The sequence below is a fragment of the Phalangium opilio genome, unplaced genomic scaffold, assembly GCF_054372755.1.
Source record: "Phalangium opilio isolate 3A_F unplaced genomic scaffold, DU_Popi_V2 ptg000024l_1, whole genome shotgun sequence".
NCBI lineage: Eukaryota > Metazoa > Arthropoda > Arachnida > Opiliones > Phalangiidae > Phalangium > Phalangium opilio.
The window spans coordinates 3,169,395-3,182,745 of record NW_028324155.1 but is presented as its reverse complement, the minus strand read 5'-3'; the positions used below and the strand labels follow the sequence as shown (position 1 = coordinate 3,182,745).

At 33.4% G+C, this 13,351-nt stretch overlaps 2 protein-coding genes across 2 annotated transcripts; one reads left to right on the top strand and one right to left on the bottom strand.

The window, feature by feature from the left end:
* Nucleotides 1-498: 498 nt before the first annotated feature.
* coro (protein coronin) lies at nucleotides 499-6,122 on the top strand. The gene is made up of 9 exons (XM_089867881.1): nucleotides 499-652; nucleotides 1,228-1,425; nucleotides 1,495-1,747; nucleotides 1,997-2,289; nucleotides 2,599-2,703; nucleotides 2,783-2,989; nucleotides 3,066-3,167; nucleotides 3,284-3,460; nucleotides 3,556-6,122. Exons 2-9 carry the CDS (start codon nucleotides 1,228-1,230, stop codon nucleotides 3,784-3,786), a joined length of 1,566 nt encoding a protein of 521 aa, XP_089724007.1. The 5' UTR covers nucleotides 499-652; the 3' UTR covers nucleotides 3,787-6,122.
* A 1,390-nt stretch (nucleotides 6,123-7,512) lies between these two features.
* Nucleotides 7,513-10,932, bottom strand: LOC149692159 (protein CASP-like). Its single transcript, XM_089867531.1, has 10 exons — nucleotides 10,929-10,932; nucleotides 9,615-9,748; nucleotides 8,617-8,710; nucleotides 8,380-8,437; nucleotides 8,257-8,299; nucleotides 8,073-8,189; nucleotides 7,925-8,011; nucleotides 7,806-7,862; nucleotides 7,661-7,741; nucleotides 7,513-7,593 (listed from the first exon to the last, which is right to left on the bottom strand). Exons 1-10 carry the CDS (start codon nucleotides 10,930-10,932, stop codon nucleotides 7,513-7,515), a joined length of 756 nt encoding a protein of 251 aa, XP_089723657.1.
* Nucleotides 10,933-13,351: the final 2,419 nt, after the last annotated feature.

Here is a 13,351-nt window from a genome sequence, read left to right as displayed (position 1 = left end):
ACAAGAATAACTGATAATAAAGTTCTTGATAAGTTGCAATTTCACTCGAGGCAATGATGATAAGTAAAAGATAGCAAGATATCTTGATAATTAAACGCGCATTTCTTATCCCTCGTCTTTAATTCAATCTACAGAATGACTGTAATCACTAATCGTAATAAATTGAAAATCGTATGTGGTATTATTTATTATCATGTTATTATGTTATTATGAAAGCTGTTGACAGTTGGAATTGTTATTTGTTTCTGCCGCTACAGTTGCCAGTTTACAGCGTGCTGATATCTTATTCTCAAAAATGATTTAACAAAGTTTGACGTTAGTGGGTTGCAATAAAAAAATAAATTCTCCGAGGCTACGGGGTTAATTACCACCCGCTTGTTCTAAATCTGTAAAAATATACAGATTGTATAATTGTATGTTCTCATGGAGGATTTTAAACGAAGGGATGGGGGATCGTCGTCACGTGACGAAGGCTGTGACCAAAATTGGAGGCTTTCTAGCTTCACGCATGCGCCCTCGCATTTTCCAAAACTTCACGCGAGCGAGTGCAGAGTCGAAAGCGAGCAAGCTATTTTCGAATGATTACATTTTTTGAAATGATCTAGCCTATTTTTTTCACTTTCGATCTTCTATATCGCACAAAATATCAGAGGTAAGAAGTCTTATCTTTTTTTTTTAAATGGGTATATTTCTTTTTGTTTAGGTCTCTATAATTAAGCCTAATTATTTTGATGGGCCATTCACCTAAAGAATAGCAGGGGGAGATGGGGCATTGTTTTTTACACCCAGACCAGGAACGGGTAGGGCTTCCCTATAAAGACCCTCAGGAATTATACAGTATAAAAAATGTCACCCTAATCTTATGTCAGTTTAACTCGCGGTTTACTTAAAAATATAGTATTTTTTAATGGGTGGGAGAGATTTGTTATAAATCTATGAATCTCATACTATACTTTATACCAATTTTCTATACTTTGGCAATTAATTAATCACATGAATCTTGATATAATTGAAGTTTAGGCATATCTTTTTAACAAACAGGATGTAGGAAGTGTGTGTACACGACCTGAGAGCTTAAAAACAAATAAACGCAAAGGTTTTCCTGCTTGATAAACACTCATTAATATTGATAAATAAAAGTTAAAATTATGCAATTTGAAGTTGCCAAAAATGATTTCATTTGCCAAATGTTCCATCCATCCATGATTGTGGTGTTTACTTTTACAGATGTCTTTCCGTATCGTACGAAATAGTAAATTCAGGCACGTTTTTGGCCAACCCCTTAAAAGAGAGCAATGCTATGACAATATAAGAATCACTAAAAACTCGTGGGATTCAAATTTTTGCGCTATAAACCCTAAATTCTTGGCTATAGTTATTGAAGCGGCAGGAGGAGGGGCCTTTCTAGTTTTGCCTTTACAAAAGGTTATTCTTCACATAAATGAAGTCTTTAACTTAATTAACGATATATTAAAATAAGAAATTTCATCATAGACTGGTAGAATTGATGTAAGTCATCCCTTAGTGGCTGGACACCGTGGTCCAGTTTTGGATATGGCATGGTGTCCTTTCAATGACAATGTTATAGCCAGTGCCTCTGAGGATTGTATTGTTAGAGTCTGGCAAATACCAGATGGTGGTCTAATCAGGCCTTTAACCGAACCAGTTGTTGAGCTGATCGGTCATCAGAGGAGAGCGGGTTTAGTTGCCTGGCATCCTTCCGCTAATAATATTCTTTTAAGTGCCGGTCAGTAAAATAGAAAACAACTTTTTAAAGGGGCTGGCCGGAGCTGTTGGGGTGAAGGGGGGGGGTCAAACTGTTGGTTAGCATATTGCTTACCCGCACACCGCGACGGTGGCGCCATTCCTTATGGCCAAAGAGCTGGGTGTTTTCCCCGTGAACTAAGGGCGGACTTCACCCCAACAGTACCGGTTAGCCCCTTTAAGCCAAGCCAAAATGAGTGTGAAAGTATATGGCTTCTTTTAATTTTAAAAGGATCCGATTGCAAAGTTATTATTTGGAATGTGGGAACTGCCGAAACAATATCAGTTATGGAACACCCTGATATAATTTATTATTGTTGTTGGAGTTGGGATGGTAGCCATTTAGTTACAACTTGCAAAGATAAAAAAATTCGCGTATTTGATCCACGTACTGGGGAAATGGAACAAGAGGGAGAGGGCCACGAAGGTGCCAAACCTCAGAGAGCCATTTATTTAAGGAATGGTTTAATATTTACCACTGGTTTTTCAAGAATGAGTGAAAGACAATATGCCTTAAGAGCAGAGGCGAGTTTCTAATTCTAAACGAACATCAATTAGCCTTATTCCTGATCAGCGCCACCTACCCATAGCGGCGACTTTGAGAACTACTGTAAGCGGCAAGCCAATCAGATGTCGCTAAAATCTGGTGACGTCACTGACTGGCACTCTCGGGTCTTACCAAAAATGACGTCACCAGATTTTAGCGACATCTGATTGGCTTGCCGCTTACAGTAGTTCTCAAAGTCACCGCTATGGGTAGATGGCGCTGATCAGGAATAAGGCTAATTACTAATTAGGCAATCAATTTTTAATTTGAAAAATATTGCGTTTTAGACTGCTTTGACTGAACCAATTGTTTTAGATGTACTTGACACCAGCAATGGTGTTTTATTCCCCTTTTACGATCCGGATTGTAATTTGATGTATCTATGTGCCAAAGTACGTTTATAATGGCAAAAAAAAATGTCGAGACTTGTGTAAAAATGATGATATAATAATTGGAATTGTAAATAAAAAGGGGGACAGTAACATAAGGTACTTTGAAATCACGGATGAACCGCCTTTTGTGCATTACATCAGCACTTACCAATCAACAGAACCTCAAAGGGGTATTGGAATGATAGCGAAGCGAGGCTGTGATGTTTTTCAAAACGAAATTGCCAGGTTTTATAAACTTCATTCGAAAGGTTTCTGCGAGGTTATATCATTCACAGTGCCTAGAAAAGTATTGATTATTTAATTAATTAACCAGGGTTCAAATTAGGTCAATAACAATGATTGTTTATTCGTTTAAAATATAGTCGGAATTGTTCCAAGATGATTTATATCCAAACACGCCTGGTGATGTACCAGCCTTATCAGCTGAGGAATGGATAGATGGGAAAGATTCAGAACCCATCTTAGTAAGTAATTAAAATCTTTAGGACGTCAATCAACTACCTATTAACTTCAATGGATCGAAGCTGAAACTCGTTACTCTCCAAGCCCATAAAAATGGATATATTGAATCTTTTCACAGATCTCATTGAAAGAGGGTAGTGTAAGCTCCAAAAAGAAGGATTTGAAAGTGACTAAGAAGAAACCAAACATTCTTGACAAAATGCCAGCAAAAACGCAGCAGCAACAAGCTCAACAACTCGATTCAGATCCTGAAGACTTTGGGGAAGTCTCCTCATCAAAGGTTTCGTCAATATCTGTAAGATCTTTGTCCCCAAAACTGGCTGCTGCTGTTAAATGTTTACTCAAAACTTTGTTGTTGTTTCTTTCTTTCTTTCTTTATTTTCATGGCAGAATGAAAAATTTGACGAAATAATGTTGGAGATTCATAAGTTGAAACGCACCATTGTTCGGCACGAAATTCGTATTAGGGATATGGAGAAGTTATTGGAGTTTAAATTCACGGGTAAAACTGAGAACTGCGAGCGCGATGAAAAGAGAGCGAAAGAATTAGCCGATTTAGCCGCGTCTGAAAAAGAAAATAACAATCACGATGAAGTTGATATGCAACCGGATGAAGTTTGAGAGAGGTAGATCAAGTATTCTCCTTCCTTCCTTCCTCCTTCGTTTTTAACCTTTTAACCTATTTCTCAATTTCCCCCCCCCCCCCAAAAGAAAAATATTTTATGACTGAGCAAATGTCTGTTTTTGCAACTTAAATCTAAATTTCGTTAAATAATTAATTAATAACTTTAGCTCTCTATCAATATTTATTAACCCTGAATCGCAAAATGGCAGTGAGTAATTTAGCTGCTTACAAAATTTTTGGCTTTACACTCGCTACCTTTTATATAAATATTAGTAATATGACTAATATCCATTTAGATCAAGAAACAAACATACCCAGATGCAATTTTTTAGTCCAGAAACTCATTTAATTCTTTTTTGTAGAAATTGTAATTATCTTAATAATAATATAGCGCTTTCTTATGGTAAAAATAACGAACTTGAAACTTAAGCCTACTTTGGCCAACTAGGCCTACCTAGCAGTGGTGTGCGAGTCCCGTTTTTTCGGTTTCAAGCCGAGTCCGAGTATCGAAACTAATTTCTTATCGAGTATCGAGGCGAGTCTCAAAAATACTTTCGAGTATGGAGTATTTAGATAGGTCAAATTTTGGTTCTTTCGAGTAATTATCGAGTCTCAAATATTGACTTGTCGAGCAGCAATTTTGTAAATTTCTTGAAAATAACGAAGATGTTCAATTATCTAACATCTAACTAGTTCAAAAAGATTGTTAGTGATCAATTAAACATTGAACAGGTGATTTTCAAAATAAATGATCATGAACTCATCGTCTGCTATAGTTATAAGCCTCGGATTCGAGTATTTGTCCGAGTATTTAAAATGTTAAAAAGCTACTCGAATCTGTCTCGAGTATCTCAATGTGTTGTTATCGAGTATCGAGTCGAGTACTTGGCTCGATACTCGAACCGAGTACTCGAACTTAACGAGTACTCGCACACCCCTAGTTGCTCTTGAGTTTACAAAATCAAAATGGTGGTCATTCCAAATCCAATATTGCCTAGGAAAAAAATGGCGCGTCATTTGAATTTCTTAAGGGCACATGGCATGATACTGCTTTCCCGCCACCAAAAACTTGGAATATAAATATTCGTCCAGAACTTAACTTTTTTTTTTTTTCGTATTCTAGTCGCGCATTTTTTATAAAAGATGCCCTAATTAATTAATTAGGGTCATTTTTTTAATTTTTTTCTACACTAATTAATCTTTAAATAAAATGTGATGCCGTCTCTTGACTAACCAACTGAGCACAATATTTGGCTCTATCAATCATGCCGCCGATTTACTTAAAACTTTAACTTTTTTAATGTTTTTTTTTTTTAACTTTTAAATCTAACAAACGTAACAACCAACGTACAAGCATGTTTTTTAATTTAATAACTAGTTTTTATAACTTTTTTTATAACTAACACTTTAAAAAAAAACAAAAATCTGCGCTGCCGCTGCGAAGATAGAAAGAATTTGAATTTGGGGATCTTCTTTTTAATAAAAAAAGTGTTACTTACGACTTATATTTATTATTATTACCGAATGATTTAATTTTCGTGTTGATTATTTTCACTTTTTTTTTTCTAATTGTTCACGTTTTAAATTTTATAAAAGGGGGAAGAAAAAAAATAAGATTATATTTGAAAAAAAAAAAAAAAAGAATTTGCTTGTGATTTAATTTTCTTAAATTTAACCTAAAATCCGTGCCTTGGCCTATAATTTTTTTTAACCATTTTTAAAATAAAAACCGCGCGTCTACCAAAATATTTTTTTTTTTTAAGTAATGAAATCTAGTCTTTCAGAAGTAAAAAAATTGGAATAGTATTCAAGTTAGTGTATTAATTACGCATTAATTAATTAATTAATTAATTAATGTAAACGTGAATATAATTTTTTTTAGAAACATTTAGTATAAATTTAGCAGTAGACATTAAAATAATCGCATCGCACATATCAGAAAAAAATATATATATTCGGGGTGTACCACCTAGTGCCTCATTTTTTTTTAATCTAAATAATCTTCCATGATAATACCGAATAAATTAATTAATTAAAAAATTTTAAAATGGCTTAATAATAAACCGTATTTTTTATATAAAAACTTCTTCAGAATTTTTCCTGAAAAACCCGTGGCTATATCTATAGGTTTTTTAGTACAAAAAAAATTTAAGTCTGTCGTTTTTAAACTTTAAAGAAAATTTTGGCTGACTATTATACCGACGACTGTTAATGGTGGTTATAAAATAACATTTTTAAGGCGCAATAATTATTAGAAGGTTGAAATTTAATGTATACTAACGATTTTTTAAATGCGAAACCGCTCAATAAAAATTAAAGAAAAAAAATGGAATATGTATTCTGATTTTTCGTACACAGTGGCGTGAATTTCGACAGATGAAATTTGGGGGGGGGGGGGGAAACATATCGGGTCAATATTTTAACTAATGTATCTTAGTGGTATATAATTAAGCTCTTATTAAAGAAGATGACCAATAAAAAGATTAAAAAATCGCGTATGAAACGTGTTATTTACTTACCTTCATAAATTTCCAATTTCACGAAGAAAACTTAAGCCTTGGTCAAAAATGAAAAATGCATTCTGATTTTTCGTACACGTGGCGTGAATTTCAAGAGATGAAATTTGGGGGGGGGGGAAACATATCGCGTCAATATTTTAACTAATGTATCTGAGTGGTATATAATTAAGCTCTTATTAAGGAAGATGACCAATAAAAAGATTAAAAAATCGCGTATAAATCGTGTTATTTACTTACCTTTATAAATTTCCAATTTCACGAAGAAAACTTAAGCCTTGGTCAAAAATGAAAAATGCATTCTGATTTTTCGTACACGTGGCGTGAATTTCGACAGATGAAATTTGGGGGGGGGGGGGGGACATATCGAGTCAATATTTTAACTAATGTATCTGAGTGGTATATAATTAAGCTCTTATTAAAGAAGATGACCAATAAAAAGATTAAAAAATCGCGTATGAAACGTGTTATTTACTTACCTTTATAAATTTCCAATTTCACGAAGAAAACTTAAGCCTTGGTCACAGTTGAAGTGGACCTCTTGACCTCTAGAGGAAGCAAAGAGGGGGTCTGTAGTCCAAAATGCCCGTGAACGCGAGAACATTGGTGAAAGATGCGTACGCAAATTTGGGAATTAATTTACTACAAGGCTTACCATTACAGAGTAAATTTATTACTATTACTAAAGATTACATCGAATTTCCCAACACCTTATAAGTTCACGCATGCGTTTATCGCAAAAACACACTAACCTTTAACCCCTGTTGCTAATATGGTTAAACATTGTACCATTAAGATAGATGCCAAAAAAAAATATTATAGTAGATTAACATGAAATAGGCAAAACGTTGGCTAATATTAGGCCAAAAATATTATCGTAGATTAACATGAAATAGGCAAAACATTGGCTAATAATAGGCCAAAAATATTATATAGTAGATTAACGTGAAATAGGCAAAAAGTTGGTTAATAATAGGCCAAAAATATATATAGGCCTGAAAGTACAAGGAATAGTATGGATTAAACGTCTAAAAATTATGTCCGAATTCTCCATGGATTTCTTGCATGTGATGGTTAAATCTATTAAAAAGGTTAATTATTATAATTTAAATGGGTTTAAAGAAATAGTAAGTGGTGAGCAAGAACTCATATAAAATCTGAGAACGCACGAACGTTCACAGATTTTACATGGGCTATTGGTAAGGGTTATAAAATTTCGAACTTTTCGTGGCAATCGGCAGCCAAATCGCGTTTGCAAGTTTCGGTGTAAGCCATCTTGTAGAGAACCTATAGGGTTATTTAAAGAAACTTTGTGACCTACTTGTTGGAAAACTTCGTTTACGCTTATACATACCATAAAGACCAAGCAATGCATAAGGAAGAGATATATGACAGCTCCAGTTCGAGCTAAGCGATTGGAAAGAACAGTCTGACCCTGTTTTTAATAAAATGGTATGAATAGCATATATTATAGAATGTCCCTTAATGGACAAACTTACCAAACTAAGGGTAACTTTTTCAAAGGGGCTAAGGTTCATGTACTTGCGCTGACGTTCCTAAATCACGAATACAATAATTAGGCCTGCCTAAGTTAAATCGATTGAATGATTCAACATACCTTGCGGCCAAACTTGGAGAAAGGGTCAAGTTTATCCTCGTATTGTTTAGAATAGCTTTTCTCGGTGTCATCAATTTGAATTGCGCGCTGAAAGAATTTGAGCAATTAAAGCAAATTAATTAACGATTTGCCAATAATTTGTTAATACCTGCGATGGGTAAGACTGCAAAAACTTGATCTTCTCGTATAGTTTAACGTTATCGGAACGGAGACTTTCCACGGTTGATTGTAGTCCAATAAACTGTTGATGTAACTGCGCATTCTCCTGCAGCGAAAAAATGTTAATTATTCGTATAATTTAATTTAATGATAATTTTAACTTTTGTACTTACCGATTCCAATTCCAAATTGCGTTGACGAAATCTTTCCCTTTGCCTAATAAATAATAGGTTAAAGAGTAATAAAGTTTATGGGGAGACATTAAACATCAGTCGTTAATTAAATTAAAACAATACCTCGATATTATGGGCAACAAAGTCTCGGCGGATCCGGTAGAATCAGGCGTCGAATAACCTAATGGAACACGGAGAAGAGAGCGAAGGGGGAAAAAAAGAAAGATTCTTTAATTTACTTTTCGTCGGGCCCCCAAATTAGTCAAATTAGTTTCATTATCGGCGTGTAAGCCCTCGAAACGAATGGAATGGTACTGAGTAGTAAATTCTTCCTTTCTTTTCTCTAAGTATATTTATTACCGTGTTGCGAAGTCAAAGTTGAAGAAGAAATTGCAGTCTCCGGGGATATTTGCCCAATCAAATCGGGCGGGAACGCTAATCCTTCTCCTTGTATCTGCGAGTGAGTGAGAGAGAGAGAGAAAGAGAGAGAGGAATAATTAGACTTTTCGGTTAATGGCGATAGGTTTGGGTAAAATCCCCGCCACCCCCGCCCTCCCTTTTCGCCTCCTCTCGTTGTATTAATCCCGAGTGATACAAAATTACCTCGTAGGGGATAAACAGCTCATTTGCCAATCGAGATATTGCCTATTATAAGCCTGTAAATCGCTCTCTCTTCTCCGACTTAACGGCTCTAGAATTCGCGTCCTCCTCCTGAGCTTCCGAGGAAGGAAGGGGAGGATGGAGAGCGAATTACGACTCTGCGATGCTTCGAATATTCCCCGTCGCAGCCGCCGCATCCCCTTTATTAGTCGTTTTATCAGTTACAATTAACCTTTTCCCTTCATTCGTAAAAGGCAATAACGCCCACACGACGGCAAGACGCTGACTACTTGCGACACTATACTAGTTTGAACGCGTAACGTGTACGTTTAAAAGTTTCCCAGAACTTATAGAAAAAATATGTAAAAATAAAAATAAAATAAATCTGTGTTCAGGAGAAGCCGACCACCAGTGAAGCGCCTGTAGAAATGTTTCACCCTCTAGACACCACCATGACGCTCTCGAAAATCATTTATGACTTAATATTTCTAATTTAACTTCGTATCTAAATTTAAACAAGAGGAATTCATTTAGGTCTGTTATGTTACACACGTTACACGTTTGTTCACGTGGTCCCGAAAGTCTTTTAATCCCCCGTAACGGGAAAGGGGGAATTTCTAATATAGGATGGTGTAATTAGTACCTCCCTATCTTTAAGTATCTATTTTTTTTTCTTTTACAACTACCAAGGGGTTTCCAAATTACTTAATTTCATTAAAATCGATATTGAGAGAGAGAGAACTTCTTCTTTTATTTACCTCATCCGAACGATAGAGTCTTGAAGCGGTGTTAACGTGGGTCAAATCTTCCTCCAGTTGCGAAATGGTGTTCTTCTGTTCTTGGGCCAGCTGGCTCAATTTGATGTTATCCTTCTCTAGTTGTTGACAACGTCCTATAGGAGAGTAAAAAAAAGTAAACAATAGTTTGAAAATATATTAGGAAATTTCGCCAAGGGACTTAAACAAGTTAGAAGTTTAACGGTAAAAATTTCGCTGCGGGTTAAAAACTTAAAATCAATGTCTATATACTTCTTTTACTTCTTCATCATCTCATCTTCTGAAACTCCAAGCAAAAGAAAAAATCTTTGATGGTAAAAAACTCTTTTTCCATTATGTTTTATTTTTTATCAATTGTATATTCTAGTAAAACGATGATGTATGTGATGTGATGTTATATATATATATATATATACGATTTGACGGTATAGTTTAATACCCTTTGGGGTAGCAATTTATGAAAAACCATTTTAGATTAGAAAATGACGACCCCAGGGCCCTGTCGTACTTTACGATAAACTCATAAAGATTTCTTCTTTTTTTTCAACAGAAGAGAAAAAACCTAACCTAGCTAGAGAAAACTTTATTTTTTGAAAAGCCCTAGAGTATAAGAAAGGCTCCTACCAATATTCCGGTGTCGATAGACATCCTATTACGCTATCAGTTTAAAATTATAGGGATATTTTCAGGCTAGAGTTTTTATGTCCCAAGTCGTTACACGGTAAGAAGAGAAGAGAAACTCTCGGAATTGGTAATTCTTTTTGGGGAAAATATCGTCATCGTCAGGCCCCAAGGGGAATTCTTTCAATACTGTCGCGTACTTTCATTCTATACACTGGGTGATAAAAGTAGCACCCCCTTAACTGTTAACTTGATAAAAAGAGGCGGCTAAATTTGTGCCAATGGGTTTCAAATCATTTTAAGACTTGAAAAAGCTTACGACCGCGCTGCAATAACGGTCGACTGTTATGGCTTCTTCGGGCTACTTTTTACTGTACCTATAGTGGGGGCTCAAATTATACAGGGTCAATTTGTAAGAATTTATGGAAAATAATGTGGAATTTAAAATGTTTTAGACTTATATTGAATTATTAAAGAGTTGACCAAGAAAAGTGTATGAGAAAATCACGTTTGCTTAAACGAATTTTTTTTTTTTGGATTAGGCTTAATGAAAGGTCTAGGTATAGGTTTTCTGCATAGGTTTTAGCCTGCAATATCTGCAACTGTATTATCTTCTAAAAATTGTCAAACACTTGGAGTTACAGACACCGTAATTGTAAATTAAAGTGTACAAACCCATTCATTGTTTTATCCTGGTAAAAACTGAAAAAAACAAATTTGAAACCCGCAGTGCACCCATTTGAGCAATTTGGTCTTATATAAACGAGTCATATTTCACGGGAAAAATTTCAATTTTATTATTTTTATAATTTGAAAGTGGAATAAAAATAGTAATATGAATCTGAATATCAAACATACAGGCAATCATTTTTTATTTATTTATTTATTTACTTCTTTGTTTGTATTTTTATTTAAATTGTTTTCGATGAAGAAGGTGGTGGTCATATATTTTTTTTTCGGAGGGGGGAGGAAGTGGGGCGGTTTTTAATTTCGTTCGTATACCAGAATTAATTACCACGATTAAATTAAAAACCATTTTTTGGTATTTAATTTCGAGGCGTGGTGGTTTTTGTTTTTGTTTATTTTTTTAGTCGCGAAGAAGCAATCAATGTTTCTCTCGAAAATTTGTGTTATATAAGATTTTAAGGGCATCTTTTTCTTTTCCGTTATATTACGGAAAAAAATGGGTTTTAATTTTCTTGTCGGTAGATAAAATAGTTCGGAAAAAACAGCGAGAAATTTGTGCCGATAATAAAATTTCAACATACATGTACCATTGGTCAGTCACACTTCATAGCGACTTTTATAGGCTACTTCTGTATGTTTTTTCTTTATATATTTTACAATATTCGCGCGTTTTTTTCTCGCTGCGAAAAATTGGCGGGAAATTATTTAATATTATTTTAAAGAGCGTGGGAAAATTTTTCTAGTAGTCCGTTTCATTAAATTTTAGTTGTTTTTCCTTAAGACTATAGAGTACAATGGGAGGAACAAGGGGAAAAAAATGAAAGACAACGCTTGAACTAACTGGACACTTAATTTTTTTGGTTAAAAACTTTTGACCGTTTTTGTCCAGTGACAACGAGAAAATTTCGAAAAGTTTTTTTTTTGAAATTTATTTATATATATTTTTTTTTGGTTTGAGATTTTTTTTTCGGTTTTTTTGTATAGAAAATTTTGAAAATGCATTTTTTTGTTGGAAATTTTAAGAATATAATTACATTTATTATATAAGAAAGAATTTATTTATAGTTACTTAGCTTTTTATAATTTTTTTTGGCGAAAAAGGATTGATTTTATAGTACAAGTTTCCCCCCATTTAAATTTACCATTAATTAATTTTGTTATTTTTTAAAATTATGTTTGTCTTTATTATATCTCGTTGGGCAAAAAGGTGGTGGGATATTGGTTTGGTTTACGTTTAAAAAAAAAGAGGAAAAAAATGGGAAAATAATACTGCAGTAAAAAAAGTCAATTGTTACTATGCTTAATAACTTTCAAGAAAAATATTAATTTTTTTTTTTTTTTTTTAATATTTAACTTAAAAACTTTTCGGTGTGTTCGATAAGAGTGGTGGTGTTTTTTTAAATATTAATCAACAAAAAAGGGGTAGGGATTGTTCCATAACTGGCCATTTAAGTATATAACATTATCTACATTGTTGGTTTTGTTATCTTTATAAAGGGTAGACAAAAACATTAACAATTGTTAGTGGGGCGAAGGAACTAACGAAAAGAGCATTAAAGAGCGATGAGCCAGCGTAAGATCTAATTAGAAAGGGGCGTAATGAATTATTTTTAATTATTATTTCTTTTTTTAATATATTTATATAATTTTATGTTCAGGATCACAATTGTTATTATTTATAAGCAGCACCGACAGATTCTTAATCTGCGCTAAAAAAGTTATTATATAAAAAAAATGTTATTTAAAATTTTCGACGCGAAATTTCTTTTAGTTTTTAATTTTTTAAACCTTTTTTTAAAAAATGATAATAATTAATATTAAATAAAATTCGTTCGTACGGAGCTGGTATTCAATTAAAATTAACCATTTTTTTAATTTTTTAACGCTAACTATTTTTATTTCAAGAGAGATTTAAACGTAACGGACATTAAATACCTCTAAATCATGGATGATTAAAAACTAAAAAAAAAAAAAATGCCCTTTTTTCTCTATATTAACACAAACATTAATAGGAACATATGAAAAACTACAAATTTATCGACTCTCTATAATAGTATTAGGTAATAAAAAAAATATTATTGCAAATAAATTAGTTTTTGGAGAATTCCCAATTTCTATCAACTACACTTTCTTCTGTCCTTTCGTAGTAAAATACCAGCAACGTACTTTAATTAGAGAGTTATTTTTAATTAAAAGAGTTATAAGGGGGTAATTAAACCTTTAACATCATCATACTTAAACTAAAGAATTAGTTTAAATAGATTCGTCTAAAATAATGGGGGGTTAAAAATAATAATTAATAACACTTTTACTAATTTCTCTTTTCTCTCATAAACACTAACTGATGAAGAAAAACTTTAAACTAATTAATTACCGGGGATTTTCTTTTATTTAATAAACTATTTAACAAT

What these genes read in the sequence shown, in the direction of transcription:
- coro (XM_089867881.1), top strand. Translation starts at nt 1,228, where the DNA reads ATGTCTTTCCGTATCGTACGAAATAGTAAATTCAGGCACGTTTTTGGC. An exon ending in TAGTTTTGCCTTTACAAAAG is followed by an intron (nt 1,426 to 1,494) that starts GTTATTCTTCAC and finishes ATTTCATCATAG; the next exon opens with ACTGGTAGAATTGATGTAAG. An exon ending in CAAAGGTTTCGTCAATATCT is followed by an intron (nt 3,461 to 3,555) that starts GTAAGATCTTTG and finishes TTTTCATGGCAG; the next exon opens with AATGAAAAATTTGACGAAAT.
- LOC149692159 (XM_089867531.1), bottom strand. An exon ending in GCAATTTGGAATTGGAATCG is followed by an intron (nt 8,190 to 8,256) that starts GTAAGTACAAAA and finishes TTTTCGCTGCAG; the next exon opens with GAGAATGCGCAGTTACATCA. An exon ending in TGCAGTCTTACCCATCGCAG is followed by an intron (nt 8,012 to 8,072) that starts GTATTAACAAAT and finishes AAATTCTTTCAG; the next exon opens with CGCGCAATTCAAATTGATGA.